Here is a 17,334-nt window from a genome sequence, read left to right as displayed (position 1 = left end):
AAAACCAGGTTATCAGATGTGTGTACAGACCCCTTTCTTGGTAGAAGGAGAGCATGAAGATGGTGCCCACTGGCCTTCCTGGTCTCTGGAGAGGATTACAGTTGACCTCTAGATGTAGGTTAAATTAAAAGCCTGCCTCTTGGACTACAACTTTTAAAATAAGCAAATAGGCCTCTTTCACAGAAAGACTAGGTGTTTCTGGCTGCTGACTCTGTGCTGGGTTTTTGGGGGGATAGCCAGTTAAGAATTGTCTCTCTGTTATAGTCCTGTGAGACTCATGAATTTAGGCCCCATTGACCACCAGAGCCAGGTGATCAAGGGGCATGTTCTGGGTAGCAAGTACAAAAATCAGGGCAGCAGGCATGTGCTCAGCCTCCCTTCTGGAAAATACTGTTGACCTGGAGCAAGGCAGAAAGAGAACATATAAACATGGCCCTCACCAGCTACTGTAGTCTCTGGAGAGTATTGGAGTTGGCCCCTAGATAAATGTTAAATTTGAAGCCTGTCCCCCCTTTCATGGAAAGATAGAGTGTTTTATTCTTCTGCCTCTGCACTGGGTCCTGGGTGTTCACCATGGTGAATCCACATGAGTCCTTTAAGAATGGTTTCTGGGTTTGTTACAGCCTTACAGATTTGGTAGCTACAAGCCCCATTGACATTCAAAGCAAGATGTTTTGGGAGCTTATCTTTCATACAGAAGTCTTAAAAGTTGGGGCACCAGATGCAGTGTCCAAACTCTGCTTCTCAGAGAGAAGCCAAAGGGAGTTTCCTTCTGGTTGTGCATTACCATGCTGGGGATGAGGTTTATGGCAAGACTGTGTCTCAGCCTTTCCTCCTTGTTTCACTGTAGGTTTTTTCTTGTTAATTCAGTGGGTAGAAGTAGCTTGGCTGGCTTCTAGCTTTTAAAAAGAAGGAAATTCTGCCATTTAGAACACCATGAATGAAATTAGAGGACATTATGCTGAGTTAAATAAGGCAGACATAGAAAGACAAATAGTCCGTGATCTCACTTACATGTGGGATCTAAAATAGTCAAACTCCAATAAGCTGAGAATAGAATGGTGGTTGCTAAGGTGAGAAAGAAATGGAGAGATGTTGATCAAATATATAGTAATGTAACTATATTTACCAATACTGTTATATACTTGAAATTTGCTAACAGGACAAATCTTACATGTTCTTAACACAAAAAGAAACAAAAAATAAAATGAGATTAGTTAGTGGTGATAATTTCACAATATAGAGGTATATCAAAATATCAAGTGATATACCTTAAATATATACAATTTTTATTTGCTGATTATACCCTAAGAAAGCTGAAAGTAAACCCTTGAAACTCTGTACCCATTAAGCATAACTCCTCATTTCTCCCCCAAGTCCCTGGCAACTACCATTCTATTTTTTGTTTCTGTGATTTTGATTACTCTAAGTACTTGATACAAATGGAATCATACAGTATTTGTCCTATTATGGTTGGCTTATTTTGCTTAGCATAATGACTTCAAGGTTCATCCATTCTAGGCTCATCCATATTGTAAAATGTATCAGAATTTCCTTCCTTTTTAAAACTGAATAATGCTCCATTATGTGTGTAGACTATGTTTTGTTTACCTATCAATTCATGGACATCTGGGTTGTTTCCACCTTTTGGCTATAAACATGGACACACAAACATCTATTAATGTCCCTGTTTTTAATTTTTTAAAGTATATATCTAGAAGTATAACTGTGGAATAGTACAGAAATTCTATTTTTTTAAATATTTAGTTTATTTATTTGACAGCCTACCAGCAGGGAGAGTGGGAGAGGGAAAAGTAGGCTCCCCACTGAGCGGAGAGCCCTATGCAAGACTTGATCCCAGGACCCTGGGATCATGACCTGAGCCAAAGGCAGACACTTAACCGACTGAGCCACCTAGCGCCCCTTTATTTTTAATTTTTTGAGGAACTGCCATACCACTTTTCACAGTGGCTGCACCATTTTTCATTCCCACAGCCCTGTACAAGGGTTCTAATTTCTCCACGTTCTCCCCAACTTCTATTGTTTTCTTTTTAATAATAGCCATCCTAGTAGGTGTGAGGTGGTATCTTATTGTGGTTTAGGTTTGTATTTCCCTAACAAATAGTGATGATGACTATCTTTTCATGAGCTTGTTTTTTTGAGAGAGAGAGCACATGCACACATGGGGGATGGGCAAAGAAAAGGAGAGAGAATCTCAAGCAGTCTCCACAACTAGCATGAGGTTCAGTCACACAACCCTGAGGTCATGACCTGAGCCAAAATCAAGAGTCAGATGCTCAACCAACTAAGCCATCCAGCTGCCCCTCTTTTAATGTTCTTATTGGCAATTGGTATATATCTTCTCTGGGAAAATATCTGTTTATGTCCTTGGGCTATTTTTTTTTTAATTTTTTTTATTTATTTATTTATGATAGTCACACAGAGAGAGGGAGAGGCAGAGACACAGGCAGAGGGAGAAGCAGGCTCCATGCACCGGGAGCCCGACGTGGGATTCGATCCCGGGTCTCCAGGATCACACCCTGGGTCAAAGGCAGGTGCCAAACCACTGCGCCACCCAGGGATCCCTCCTTGGGCTATTTTTAAATCTGGTTGTTCATTTTGTTGTTCAGTTTTAGTAGTCCACAAGACTCTGAGGGAATCTTATAATGGAAGGAACATGTATTTTTGGTCTTAAGTTGGAATCTGACTTTCGCATTTACTGTTTCTGCGTCTTATGCATCTCCTCAATTTCATTGAGCCTCACTTGCCACCTCTGTCAAATGAGCATAATATATATAAAGAGAGAGAGAATATATAATATGTATTAATATATATAATATATATTAATATATATAAATATGTTCTCGATATTAATCTCTTATCAGATAAATGATTTAAAAATACTTTCTCCTATTCTGTGGTTTGCCTTTTTTGTTCTTGATTCGTGTCATTTGATGCACAAAAGATTTTAATTTTCATAAAGTCCAATATGTCCATTTTGTCTTTTGTTGACTCTTTCGTGTTATATCCAAGAAAACATTGCCAAACCCATTGTCATGAAGATTTCCCCCATGTTTCCTTCAAAGAGTTTTATAGTTTTATTTTATACCTTTAGGTCTTTGACCCTGTTTCTAGTTCATTTTCATATATGGTGCAAGTTAAGTGTCCAACTTCATTCTTTTGTGTATGGATATCTAGTTTTCCTAACATCATTTTTTGAAAAGATTGTCCTTTTCCCATTGAATGGTCTTGAAATGATTCCTGAAATCAATTAGCCATATATAAAGTCATTTATTACTGTGTTCTCTAGCCTATTCCATTGGTCTATAGGTTTGTCTTTATGCTTATACCCCACTATTTTGGTTACTGTAGCTTTTTTTGAAATCAGGAGGCATGTGAGTCTTCCAACTTTATTATTCTTTTTCAAGATTGTTCTGGATTTCTAGGGCCCCTTGAGATTCATATGAATTTTAAGATGTAAACAATGCCACTGGGATCTTTTGGTTTTGTTGATTGTTTCTTTGCTGTACAGAAGCTTTTTATCTTGATGAGGTCCCAATAGTTCATTTTTGCTTTTGTTTCCCTTGCCTCCGGAGACATGTCTAACAAGAAGTTGCTGTGGCCAAGGTTAGAGAGGTTGCTGCCTGTCTTCTCTAGGATTTTGATGGAATCCTTTCTCACATTTAGTTCTTTCGTCTATTTTGAGTCTATTTTTGTCTATGGTGTAAGAAAGTGGTCCGGTTTCATTCTTCTGCATGCTGCTGTCCAGTTTTCCCAACACCATTTATTCAAGAGACTGCCTTCTTTCCACTGGATATTCTTTCCTCCTTTGTGAAAGATTAGTTGACCATAGAATTGAGGGTCCATTTCTGGGTTCTCTATTCTTTTCCACTGTCCTCGGTGTCTATTTTTATGCCAGTACCATACTGTCTTGATGACTACAGCTTTATAATAGAGTTTGAAGTCCGGAATTTTGATGGCTCTGCTTTGGTTTTCTTATTCAGGATTGCTTTGGCTATTTAGGGTCTTCTATGGTTCCATGCCAATTTTAGAATATTTTGTTCCAGCTCTGTGAATAATGCTGGTGTTATTTTGATAGGGATTGCATTGAACATGTAAATTGCTTTGGGTAGTATAGACATTTTAACAAATGAAGTTTGACTTCTTTTCTGATTCAGATGCCTTTTATTTCTTTTTGTTGTCTGATTTCTGAGGCTAGGACTTCCAGTACTATGTTGAACAACAGTGATGAGAGTGGACATTCCTGTTGTGTTCCTGACCTTAGGGGAAATGCTCTCAGTTTTTCCTCATTGAGGATGATTAACTGTGGGTCTTTCATATATGACCTTTATGATATTGTGATATGTTCATTCTATACCTACTTCCTTGAGGGTTTTTATCAAGAAACAATGCTGTATTTTGTGAAATGCTTTTTCTGCATCTATTGAAGGGATCATATGATTCTTACCCTTTTTTTATTAATGTGGCATAACATGTTGTTGATTTGCTAATGTTGAACTCCCTCCTGCCCTACCCTGCCACAGCCCAGGAATAAATTCCACTTGGTCATGGTAAATAATCCTTTTAATACACTGGTCAATCTGATTTGCTAGTATCTTGGTGAGGATTTGGCATCTATGTTCATCAGTGATATTGGCCTGTAATTCTTTTTAGTGGGGTCTTTGTCTGGTTTGGGGATCAAGATAATGCTGGCCTCATAGAAATAGTTTGGGAGTTTTCCTTCCATTTCTATTTTTGGAAGAGTTTCAGAAGAATAGATATTAATTCTTTAAATGTTTGGTAGAATTCCCCTGGGAAGCCATCCATCCCTGGACTGTTGTTTGTTGGGAGATTGTTTATTCTTATTAAATTTCTTTGCTGGTTATGGGTCTGTTCAGATTTTCTTCTACTTTCTGTTTCAGTTTTGGCAACTTATATGTTTCTAGGAATTTATCCATTTCTTCCAGATTGCCTAATTTGTTGGCATATAATTGGTCATAATATCCTCTTAAAATTGTATTTCTGTGGTGTTGGTTGTGATCTCTCCTCTTTTATTCATGATTTTATTTGTGTCCTTTCTCTTTTCTTTTTGACAAGTCTGGCTAGAGTGTTTCCAATTTGTTTATTCTTTCAAAGAATCAGCTACTAGTTTTGTTGATCTGTTCTACCAGGGTTTTTCTTTTTAATTATATGTCATTGATTTCTGCTCTAATTTTTATTATTTCCCTTCTCCTCCTGGATTTAGGCTTTATTTGCTGTTCTTTTTCCACTTCTTTTAGGCGTAAGATTAGGTTGCGTATTTGGGACTTTTCTTGTTTCTTGAGGAAGGCCTGTTGCTATGTACTTTCCTCTTAGGACTGCTTTTGCTGCATCCCAAAGATTTTGGACTGTTGTGTTTACATTTTTTTTTTGTCTCCATGTATTTTTTTAAATTTCCTCTTTGATTTCTTCACTGATCCATTCGTTGTTTAGTAGCATGTTGCTTAGCCTTTATATGTTTGTGCTTTTCTGTTTTTTTGATTCTTGTTTTTTTTTTGAAGATTTTATTTGTTTATTAATGAGAGACAGAGAGATAGAGAGAGAGGCAGAGACACAGGCAGAGGGAGAAGCAGGCTCCATGCAGGAAGCCTGATGTGGGACTCGATCCCTGGACTGCAGGATCATGCCCTGGGCGGAAGGCAGGCGCTAAACCACTGAGCCACCTGGGCTGCCCCTGTTTTTTTGATTCTTGTAATTGATTTTTAATTCCATGCTGTTGTGGTCAGAAAATATGGATGACTTGATTAGTCTTCCTAAATTTATTAAGACTTATTTTGTGGCCTAACACATCTGTCTGGAGAATGTTCCATGTGCACTTGAAAAGAATGTATATTCTGCTTTGGATGGAATGTTCTGTATCTGTCTCTTAAGTCCATCTGATCTAATGTGTTGTTCAAAGCCAGTTTCCTTGTTGGGTTTCTGTCTGGAAGATCTATCCATTGATGTAAGTAGGGTGTTAAAGTTCCCTTCTATTATTATTCCCTGTTAATTTCTCCCCTTATGAATGTTAATATCTATGTATGTAGGTGCTCCCATGTTGGATGCATTGATATTTACAATTGTTATATCCTGTTTCTGGATTGATCCCTTTATCATTATGTAATGCCCTTCTTTGTGTCTGTTACAGTCTTTGTTTTAAAGGCTGTTTTGTCTAATAAAAGGATTAGTACTCTGGCTTTTTTCCCCCCTTGTATTTGCATGGAATATGTCTTTCCATCCCTTCACTTTTAATCTGTGTGTGTCTTTAGGTCTTTAGTGAGTCTCTTGTAGGCAGCATATGGAAGTTTACAGCTGTTTCTTCAACTAACTTTTCTGCCTTTCTCTCTCTCTTCTTCTGGAATGCCTATAATGCAAACATTTGTTCATTTGATGTTGCCCAAGAGACCTCTTATCCTATGCTCATTTTTAAAAATTATTTTTTCCAGAGTGCTCTGGAATTATTAATACTTAATATTAAACTATTATAATATTTAATATTCAATACCTTTGGCTGGCTTAGTTGGTAGAGTGTGTGACTCTTGATCTCAGGGATGAGATCAATCCCTACATTGAGTACAGAAATTACTTTTTTAAAAAAATCTTGGAATTTTTTTCTTTTTGCTATTCAGCTCAGGTGTTCTCCTTTACCCTGTCTTCCAGATCTCTGTTCTTCTGCATCCTCTAATCTGTTCCTTCCTTCTAGTGTATTTTTCATTTCATTTATTGTGTTCTTAAATTCTGGCCATTTTTCATGTTTTCTCTTTGTTGAAATCCTAAGTTCATCTACTATTTTCTCCAGTCTGTTGAACATTTTTATGACCATCACTCTGAACTCTTTATTAGATAAATTGGTTATCTACATTTCATTTAGTTCTTTTTCTGAGGTTTTGTCTTATTTTTCATTTGCAGCATATTCCTTTGTCTCTTTATTTGGCTTGACTTTCTGTGTCTGTTTCTATGAACTAGGCAGAACAGCTACTTCTCATAAACTAAGAGAAGTGGTCTTGCCTATGGTCATCCCTTGTGTATACTGTATGTGTCTGGTGACTTTGGCTGGCTAAAGCTGTGGCTGGTTATAGGTTGGGGTTCCTAGGGCACTCTGGATGGCCAAAGCTAAAATGGGTAGAGGTGGAGGTAGTCTTGGGATTCTTCATGTAGTCAGTGCCCTGGTAGTACTACTGAAGCTGAAGTGGGTGCAAGCCAGGGTGTTCCAGGGTACTTAACGCAGGGGGCACCCTGGTAGGACAGCTAGAACTGAGGTGTGCATCTGTGCTGTACCTTAGCAAGTTGTCTGGAGCCAAAGTGGTTTGGACCTAGAATGTTCCATGGTGTTTTACATCTACGTTACCTTGGCAAGATGACTGTAGTTGTAACAAGCACTGACCAGGATCGTACCAGTATGTGCTACACTGCGGCTGCCTTAGAGAGATGGCTTAGGCTGGTGTGGGCTAGGAGCCTGGAGCTCACTGAGGCAGTAAGCCAGCTGGGATGCCCAGACCTTGTTTCCATCCACACTATCAGGGCACTTGCCAGCTCCTATTACCAGAGAGGGTTCCAGCCAGCTCTCCTGCTATTTGGCAGGTTTCTGGGGCTGCTTCCTTTATATCCTAGTTGCCCTTTTAAACCAAAGCTTTTTTTTTTTCTGTGCTTTAGAACAGACAAATCTGTTCACCACCCCTCAGTACTATCCACCCCATTCCCTACTGCAGTTTGCGGAGTTGGTGGTGGAGGTTCCCTTCCTTCTCGTGTCTTTTTTTTTTTTTTTTTTTTTAAGATTTAATTATTTATTCATGAGAAACAGAGAGAGGCAGAGGCACAGGTAGAGGGAGAAGCAGGCTCCATGCAGGGAGCCCGATGCAGGACTCGATCCTGGGTCTCCAGGATCACGCCCTGGGCTGAAGGTGGCACTAAACCACTGAGCCACTCAGGCTGCCCTTCTTGTGTCTTTCTTGCCATTCTCTGTGTGATTTTTTTCTTCTTTAAATTCAGTTAATTAGCATATAAAGTATTATTGTCTTTAAAGGTAGAGGTCAGTGATTCATCAGTCTTATATAACACCCAGTGCTCGTTACATCCTTAATGTTCATCAAGTTACCCCATACCCCTTCACCCCACTCTCCTCCAGTGAGCCTCAGTTTGTTTCCTATGATTAAGAGTCTTTTATGGTTTGTCTCCCTCTTTGATTTTGTCTTATTTTTTCCTCTATTCCTAATGATCCTGTTTTGTTTCTTCAATTCCACATGTATGAGATCATATAATTGTCTTTCTCTGATTGACTTATTTTGTTTAGCATAATATCCTCTAGTTCCAAACATGTCATTGCAAATGGTGAGATTTCATTTTTTGGATGGCTGAGTAGTATTTCTTTTTTTTTTTTATTTTTAATTTATTTTTTATTGGTGTTCAATTTACTAACATACAGAATAACCCCCAGTGCCCATCACCCATTCACTCCCACCCCCCGCCCTCCTCCCCTTCTACCACCCCTAGTTCATTTCCCAGAGTTAGCAGTCTTTACGTTCTGTCTCCCTTTCTGATATTTCCCACACATTTCTTCCCCCTTCCCTTATATTCCCTTTCACTATTATTTATATTCCCCAAATGAATGAGAACATATAATGTTTGTCCTTCTCCGACTGGCTTACTTCACTCAGCATAATACCCTCCAGTTCCATCCACGTTGAAGCAAATGGTGGGTATTTGTCATTTCTAATAGCTGAGTAATATTCCATTGTATACATAAACCACATCTTCTTTATCCATTCATCTTTTGTTGGACACCGAGGCTCCTTCCACAGTTTGGCTATCGTGGCCATTGCTGCTATAAACATTGGGGTGCAGGTGTCCCGGCGTTTCATTGCATTTGTATCTTTGGGGTAAATCCCCAACAGTGCAATTGCTGGGTCGTAGGGCAGGTATATTTTTAACTGTTTGAGGAACCTCCACACAGTTTTCCAGAGTGGCTGCACCAGTTCACATTCCCACCAACAGTGTATGAGGGTTCCCTTTTCTCCGCATCCTCTCCAACATTTGTTGTTTCCTGCCTTGTTAATTTTCCCCATTCTCACTGGTGTGAGGTGGTATCTCATTGTGGTTTTGATTTGTATTTCCCTGATGGCAAGTGATGAAGAGCATTTTCTCATGTGCATGTTGGCCATGTCTTTGTCTTCCTCTGTGAGATTTCTGTTCATGTCTTTTGCCCATTTCATGATTGGATTGTTTGTTTCTTTTGGTGTTGAGTTTAAGAAGTTCTTTATAGGGATCCCTGGGTGGCGCAGCGGTTTGGCGCCTGCCTTTGGCCCAGGGCGCGATCCTGGAGACCCCGGATCGAATCCCACATCGGGCTCCCGGTGCATGGAGCCTGCTTCTCCCTCTGCCTGTGTCTCTGCCTCTCTCTCTCTCTCTCTCTCTGTGACTATCATAAAATAAAAATAAATTAAAAAAAAAAAAGAAGTTCTTTATAGATCTTGGAAACTAGCCCTTTATCTGATATGTCATTTGCAAATATCTTCTCCCATTCTGTAGGTTGTCTTTGAGTTTTGTTGACTGTATCCTTTGCTGTGCAAAAGCTTCTTATCTTGATGAAGTCCCAATAGTTCATTTTTGCTTTTGTTTCTTTTGCCTTCGTGGATGTATCTTGCAAGAAGTTACTATGGCCGAGTTCAAAAAGGGTGTTGCCTGTGTTCTTCTCTAGGATTTGGATGGAATCTTGTCTCACATTTAGATCTTTCATCCATTTTGAGTTTATCTTTGTGTATGGTGAAAGAGAGTGGTCTAGTTTCATTCTTCTGCATGTGGATGTCCAATTTTCCCAGCACCATTTGTTGAAGAGACTGTCTTTCTTCCAATGGATAGTCTTTCCTCCTTTATCGAATATTAGTTGCCCATAAAGTTCAGGGTCCACTTCTGGATTCTCTGTTCTGTTCCACTGATCTATGTGTCTGTTTTTGTGCCCGTACCACACTGTCTTGATGACCACAGCTTTGTAGTACAACCTGAAATCTGGCATTGTGATGCCCCCAGATATGGTTTTCTTTTTTAAAATTCCCCTGGCTATTCAGGGTCTTTTCTGATTCCACACAAATCTTAAAATAATTTGTTCTAACTCTCTGAAGAAAGTCCATGGTATTTTGATAGGGATTGCATTAAACGTGTATATTGCCCTGGGTAACATTGACATTTTCACAATATTAATTCTGCCAATCCATGAGCATGGAATATTTTTCCATCTCTTTGTGTCTTCCTCAATTTCTTTCAGAAGTGTTCTATAGTTTTGAGGGTATAGATCCTTTACATCTTTGGTTAGGTTTATTCCTAGGTATCTTATGCTTTTGGGTGCAATTGTAAATGGGATTGACTCTTTAATTTCTCTTTCTTCAGTCTCATTGTTAGTGTATAGAAATGCCACTGACTTCTGGGCATTGATTTTGTATCCTGCCACGCTACCGAATTGCTGTATGAGTTCTAGCAATCTTGGGGTGGAGACTTTTGGGTTTTCTATGTAGAGTATCATGTCATCGGCGAAGAGGGAGAGTTTGACTTCTTCTTTGCCAATTTGAATGCCTTTAATGTCTTTTTGTTGTCTGATTGCTGAGGCTAGGACTTCCAGTACTATGTTGAGCAGCAGTGGTGAGAGTGGACATCCCTGTCTTGTTCCTGATCTTAGGGGAAAGGCTCCCAGTGCTTCCCCATTGAGAATGATATTTGCTGTGGGCTTTTCATAGATGGCTTTTAAGATGTCGAGGAATGTTCCCTCTATCCCTACACTCTGAAGAGTTTTGATCAGGAATGGATGCTGTATTTTGTCAAATGCTTTCTCTGCATCCAATGAGAGGATCATATGGTTCTTGGTTTTTCTCTTGCTGATATGATGAATCACATTGATTGTTTTATGGGTGTTGAACCAGCCTTGTGTCCCAGGGATAAATCCTACTTGGTCATGGTGAATAAGTTTTTTAATGTACTGTTGGATCCTATTGGCCAGTATCTTGTTGAGAATTTTTGCATCCATGTTCATCAGGGATATTGGTCTGTAATTCTCCTTTTTGGTGGGGTCTTTGTCTGCTTTTGGAATTAAGGTGATGCTGGCCTCATAGAACGAATTTGGAAGTACTCCATCTCTTTCTATCTTTCCAAACAGCTTTAGGAGAATAGGTATGGTTTCTTCTTTAAACGTTTGATAAAATTCCCCTGGGAAGCCATCTGGCCCTGGACTCTTGTGTCTTGGGAGGTTTTTGATGACTGCTTCAATTTCCTCCCTGGTTATTGGCCTGTTCAGGTTTTCTATTTCTTCCTGTTCCAGTTTTGGTAGTTTGTGGCTTTCCAGGAATGTGTCCATTTCTTCTAGATTGCCTAATTTATTGGCATATAGCTGTTGATAATATGTTTTTAAAATCGTTTGTATTTCCTTGGTGTTGGTAGTGATCTCTCCTTTCTCATTCATGATTTTATTAATTTGAGTCTTCTCTCTCTTCTTTTTAATAAGGCTGGCTAATGGTTTATCTATCTTATTAATTCTTTCAAAGAACCAACTCCTGGTTTTGTTGATCTGTTCCACAGTTCTTCTGGTCTCGATTTCGTTGAGTTCTGCTCGAATCTTTATTAACTCCCTTCTTCTCTTGGGTGTAGGATCTATTTGCTGTTTTTTCTCTAGCTCCTTTATGTGTAAGGTTAGCTTTTGTATTTGAGTTCTTTCCAGTTTTTGAATGGATGCTTGTATTGTGATGTATTTCCCCCTTAGGACTGCTTTTGCTGCATCCCAAAGATTTTGAACGGTTGTATCTTCATTCTCATTAGTTTCCATGAATCTTTTTAATTCTTCCTTAATTTCCTGGTTGACCCTTTTATCTTTTAGCAGGATGGTCCTTAACCTCCACGTGTTTGAGGTCCTTCCAAACTTCTTGTTGTGATTTAGTTCTAATTTCAAGGCATTATGGTCTGAGAATATGCAGGGGACAATCCCAATCTTTTGGTATCGGTTCAGACCCGATTTGTGACCCAATATGTGGTCTATTCTGGAGAAAGTTCCATGTGCGCTTGAGAAGAATGTGTATTCAGTTGAGTTTGGATGTAAAGTTCTGTAGATATCTGTGAAATCCATCTGGTCCAGTGTATCATTTAAAGCTCTCGTTTCTTTGGAGATGTTGTGCTTAGAAGACCTATCGAGTATAGAAAGAGCTAGATTGAAGTCACCAAGTATAAGTGTATTATTATCTAAGTATTTCTTCACTTTGGTTAATAATTGATTGATATATTTGGCAGCTCCCACATTCGGGGCATATATATTGAGGATTGTTAAGTCCTCTTGTTGAATAGATCCTTTAAGTATGATATAGTGTCCCTCTTCATCTCTCACTACAGTCTTTGGGGTAAATTTTAGTTTATCTGATATAAGGATGGCTACCCCTGCTTTCTTTTGAGGACCATTCGAATGGTAAATGGTTCTCCAACCTTTTATTTTCAGGCTGTAGGTGTCCTTCTGTCTAAAATGAGTCTCTTGTAGACAGCAAATAGATGGGTCCTGCTTTTTTATCCAGTCTGAAACCCTGCGCCTTTTGATGGGGTCATTAAGCCCGTTCACGTTCAGAGTTACTATTGAGAGATATGAGTTTAGTGTCATCATGATATCTATTCAGTCCTTGTTTTTGTGGATTGTTCCACTGAACTTCTTCTTAAAGGGGAATTTTAAGAGTCCCCCTTAAAATGTCTTGCAGAGCTGGTTTGGAGGTCACATATTCTTTTAGTTGCTGCCTGTCTTGGAAGCTCTTTATCTCTCCTTCCATTTTGAATGAGAGCCTTGCTGGATAAAGTATTCTTGGTTGCATGTTCTTCTCATTTAGGACCCTGAATATATCCTGCCAGCCCTTTCTGGCCTGCCAGGTCTCTGTGGAGAGGTCTGCTGTTACCCTAATACTCCTCGCCATAAAAGTCAGGGATTTCTTGTCTCTTGCTGCTTTAAGGATCTTCTCTTTATCTTTGGAATTTGCAAGCTTCACTATTAAATGTCGAGGTGTTGAACGGTTTTTATTGATTTTAGGGGGGGATCTCTCTATTTCCTGGATCTGAATGCCTGTTTCCCTTCCCAGATTAGGAAAGTTTTCAGCTAGAATTTGTTCAAATACATATTCTGGCCCTCTGTCCCTTTCGGCGCCCTCGGGAACCCCAATTAAACGTAGGTTTTTCTTTCTCAGGCTGTCGTTTATTTCCCTTAATCTATCCTCATGGTCTTTTAATTGTTTGTCTCTTTTTTCCTCAGTTTCCCTCTTTGCTATCAACTTGTCTTCTATGTCACTCACTCGTTCTTCCACCTCGTTAACCCTCGTCGTTAGGACTTCTAGTTTGGATTGCATCTCATTCAACTGATTTTTAATTTCTGCCTGATTAGCTCTAAATTCTGCAGTCATGAAGTCTCTTGAGTCCTTTATACTTTTTTCTAGAGCCACCAGTAGCTGTATAATAGTGCTTCTGAATTGGCTTTCTGACATTGAATTGTAATCCAGATTTTGTAACTCTGTGGGAGAGAGGACTGTTTCTGATTCTTTCTTTTGAGGTGAGGTTTTCCTTCTAGTCATTTTGCTCAGTGCAGAGTGGCCAAAAGCAAGTTGTATTGGGAAAAAGAGAAAAAGAGAGGAGAGAAAGAAGGAAAGAAAAGAGAAAGAGAAAAAAAGGGAAGAAAAAAAAAAGAAGAAAAAGAGAAAGAAAAAGAAAGGAGAAAAAAAAGGGGGTGGGGGAAGGAAACAAATCAAAAAGCAAAACAAAACAAAACAAAACAAAACAAAACAAAAAAGAACCACCGGGGAGTATCTTCTGATTCTGTGTACTTTAAGTCCCTTGGCTTCTCCTGGAGGTTGTCAGTCTAGCTGGTGTTCTGGGGGAGGGGCCTGTTGTGCTGATCTTCAGGTGTTAGCAGTTGGGGGAGCTGCTGTGCCCCTGCCTGGTGCAGGGCTCAGTGGGGGTTGTTTACCCCGTGAGGCCGCAGGAGGAACAGCCCCAGTGGCGGGGCCAGCTCTGGAAACCTGGATTCAGCTCCGGCAGGAACTCCGTCTGCAGGGCCTGGAGGCTCCGGGGCGGGGCCGCTGATCTGCTCAGCTGGGGCAGGAGCGTCCTCGCTGTCCTGGGCCCTCCCGGCCTCTGCCTGTCCCGGGGGAGGTGGGATCCTGGGCTGTGTCCCGGCGCCCTGTGCTCCGGAGCCTGCGCTGTTGGATTCGCGCTCCCGGGCCGCGCAACGCCCTCCGCGGAGCTGCCGCCCGAGCCCCTCCGAGCTGCTCCTGGAACCGCGCAGCCCCTCCGCACGGAGCCTCTTCCTCTGCCCGAGCCCCTCCGAGCTGCTCCGGTCCCGCCGGTCCCGCCGTGCAGCCCTTAGGGAGCTCGGCGCACTCTCCTGGGCGCGCAGTTGCTCTGTTACTGGCCCCGGGAACCCGAGGGCATCCCCGCCCTCCTGGGTCCTGCTCCACCTCCCTGCGGGCCCCTTTCCGCCCGGGAAGGTTGGTGCAGCTCCTGCTCCTCCGGGACGGGGCTCTCCTGTCCTGGGGACACTCGCCCCGGCCTCAGCCCGGCTCCTCGCGGGGCCCCTCCCCCTCGGAGGCCTTTGTTTCTTTACTTCTCCCCACCCACCCCCCACCCCCCACCCCCCCTCCCCGTCTTCCTACCTTGATAGAAGCGCGAACTCTTCTCACTGTTGCATTCCAGGTGTTCTCTCTTTAATTCTCAGGCCGAATTCATAGATTTTCAGGATGATTGGAAGGTTTTCTAGGTAATTTGGTGGAGACAGGTGATTTGGAGACCCTACTCTTCCGCCATCTTGCCCCTCCCTGAGTAGTATTTCATTGTATACATCTACCACATCTTTATCCATTCATCTGCCAATGGACACCTGGGCTCTTTCCATAATTTGTCTATTGTGGATATTGCTATCAACATTGAGGTGTGGTGACCCTTCAGATCACTACATTTGTGGTTTCTTTTGTGGTGAAGAGGCTGTTCAGTCACCCCTCAGATCATCTTCAAGAGAAATTGCTCCATAAAATAGGTGTCCATGGAGGAGGTGAGTTCAGCATCTTCCTACATCACCCTCTTGGACCAGAACTAGCAGTGTTTTTCAGGTGTTCTACACCTTACTGATTTTCTACCCAGTTCTATTAGTTTTCGAGAATGGGGTATTGAAGTCTTCAAGTATAATTATAGATTTTTATTTGCAGTCTTGTCTTTGTTTCATGTGTTTTGAAACACTGTTAATAGGTGTGTAAACATTTAGAGTTAGGTCTTCTTGATGAAATGAATTCTTTATCATTAAGCAATGAACTTCTTTATTCCTGGTAATATTCTTTCTCTGAAGTATACTTTGTGTGATATTAATACCATCATCTTTCCAGTAGTGTTAACAAAGTATTTGTTTCTCCATTCTTTTATTTCAATCTATTTGTGTCTTTGTATCTAAAGTGAATTCCTTATAGACAGTGTATAATTGGGTCTGGGCTTACCTTTTTGGATTTGCACATTTCATTCCTCACTATATTGTTAAATAATTTTAATGTTCCTTCGTATTTTATCCATTTAAAAAATTTGCCCTGAGTAGGAGAGTAGATCTCAACTCTCTAGCTGTCTATTACCAATTTTTCCATCAGTCAATTAGTCAAAAAAATGTTTATCAAGCACCTACTTATGTGACATTTTCTGGGTACCAGGGATAGAGAGGCAATCAAGTCAAAGGTTCCTGGGCTCAAGTTCATATTCTAGTGGGGAAACACTGTAAAATATATAATCTTTAAGCAAATGCTCCTTTTTGAGACTCCCTTTGGAGTTTCCATAACTTCACATAATGGACTTGTTTTTATCCCAAGCAAAATTGGAGGGCCACTTACAAGTTTTTGCCCAAAATCTTGGGGGGGAGGAAGTTTAGAAGAATAAGCCTGAGGGAGTGAGGGTGGTTCTGACATTTAAGAGATGACTGTAAGTTCACCACACAGCAAACACAGATTGGGTAAGTGACACTAAAGGAGTCTCTTTATGTCTTTTCTATCCCCTACAGATATTCAGGAACCAGCAGCCCCTGACATAGAAAATGAGTCATGGAAAACCCCTGAACAGGGGCCACCTTCCAGCCAGCCTAACCCCCCAGAACTTTCAGATGTCCAAGCTTCCTCTGTGTCACAGAAGCCCCCAAGCATGAGGCCCTCAGTCCAGCAGTATCCCCCCCAGGAGAATGTGAAACCACCAGTGCAAGGGGAAAGTGAAGCCACCAGTATCCCCCAAGGGGAAGGTCAAACCAGCAGTGTCCCCTAAGAAGAACAAATTACCAAATGTTCTTCCCCAGGGGAGTCATCAGACAGACCCTCCCTACTGAATCACATTGACTCCCCTGCCACAGAAACCCTGGGATTCATAGTGCCCATCAAAGAGGTCGCCATCTGAAAATCCCAGGAGACCTCCATTGTTTAATCCTCCTCCCAGGAATCCTTTCATACAGTGCATTCCTTCTCTAGTATGTCCTTCTCCTACAGGATGTCCTTGGAGAAAATTTGGTCATACCTTGCCTTCTCCTACCTCTTCCTCTCTGCATAAGGGTGGTGATGGGTAATCAAGGAAGGAGTGCAGAAGGGCCATTGAGGCTCTCAGGAGGATCACTGTGGTCTAGCGCTTTCCATAAAGAATGCGTCTTAAGGGGATGGGCAAGGGAGTTGTGTGTGGTCTTGGAGCTGAAGCTGTGATGTGTGTTCTGTGATGTTACAGGGTTTCTCACCCTAACCCTTCATAGCACTCCCTGCTAAAGGAATGGCTTTGTGCAATCAGCATGGGAATAAAGGCAACCTCTCAGGAACCTAGAAAGTAAATGATGTATTATCTGGACTCTTCTGTGATCACTCAGGCTGGCAGAGACTAGGGGAGGAGTTCAAAAGGTGATGCCATCCTGAGTGAATGAGAAGTGGCACGGGCATGAGTTGGGAAAAAGATCTCATCCCACACACACACTCTGTAATCTGTGCAATGGGATGATGGGCATAATTCTGTGCCCACCCACCAGCCCTAGGCCTTTAAGGGGAACTAGAGTATAGAACAAACATCTGGAGCCCCTTGTGTCTAGGAGCTAAATGTTAGAAGCAGTGAACTGGGTTCTGTGTGACTTCCACCTATCCACACTCCTCCTAAGTCTCCCTATCTCCATCAGTATGATGGTGTTGGGGCAGACCACCACAGCACCTTCCTTCTGGCTCAGATTGAATCTGGGCTACCCGTGGAGCCAAGTAAACACTGGTGGGGCAAAGCTGTCTCAGCAAATGGTCATCCCAGGGAGCAGTGCGGTCTTGGGGCCTCTATTTT

At 41.3% G+C, this 17,334-nt stretch overlaps 1 protein-coding gene across 18 annotated transcripts in view; it reads left to right on the top strand.

The window, feature by feature from the left end:
- The window catches only part of GDPD4 (glycerophosphodiester phosphodiesterase domain containing 4), a 119,910-nt gene extending 103,069 nt beyond the window's left edge, over positions 1-16,841 (top strand). For 13 of the 18 annotated variants that reach the window (XR_012015717.1, XR_012015716.1, XR_012015714.1 and 10 more), the window contains one exon: positions 16,046-16,164. Coding sequence is in view for 5 of the 18 variants with exons in the window: in XM_072794749.1 (XP_072650850.1) it covers positions 16,046-16,299 (254 nt within the window). In the remaining 13 variants the exon portion in view is untranslated. Of the gene's footprint in view, positions 1-2,435; positions 2,552-16,045 lie in introns of all 18 variants that reach the window. The other 5 variants (XM_072794753.1, XM_072794752.1, XM_072794750.1 and 2 more) reach the window with 4 other exon arrangements.
- Positions 16,842-17,334: the final 493 nt, after the last annotated feature.

The sequence above is a fragment of the Canis lupus genome, chromosome 23, assembly GCF_048164855.1.
Source record: "Canis lupus baileyi chromosome 23, mCanLup2.hap1, whole genome shotgun sequence".
Classification (NCBI taxonomy): domain Eukaryota; kingdom Metazoa; phylum Chordata; class Mammalia; order Carnivora; family Canidae; genus Canis; species Canis lupus.
The sequence above is the reverse complement of the archived record's forward strand: the minus strand, read 5'-3'. Positions and strand labels throughout refer to the sequence as shown.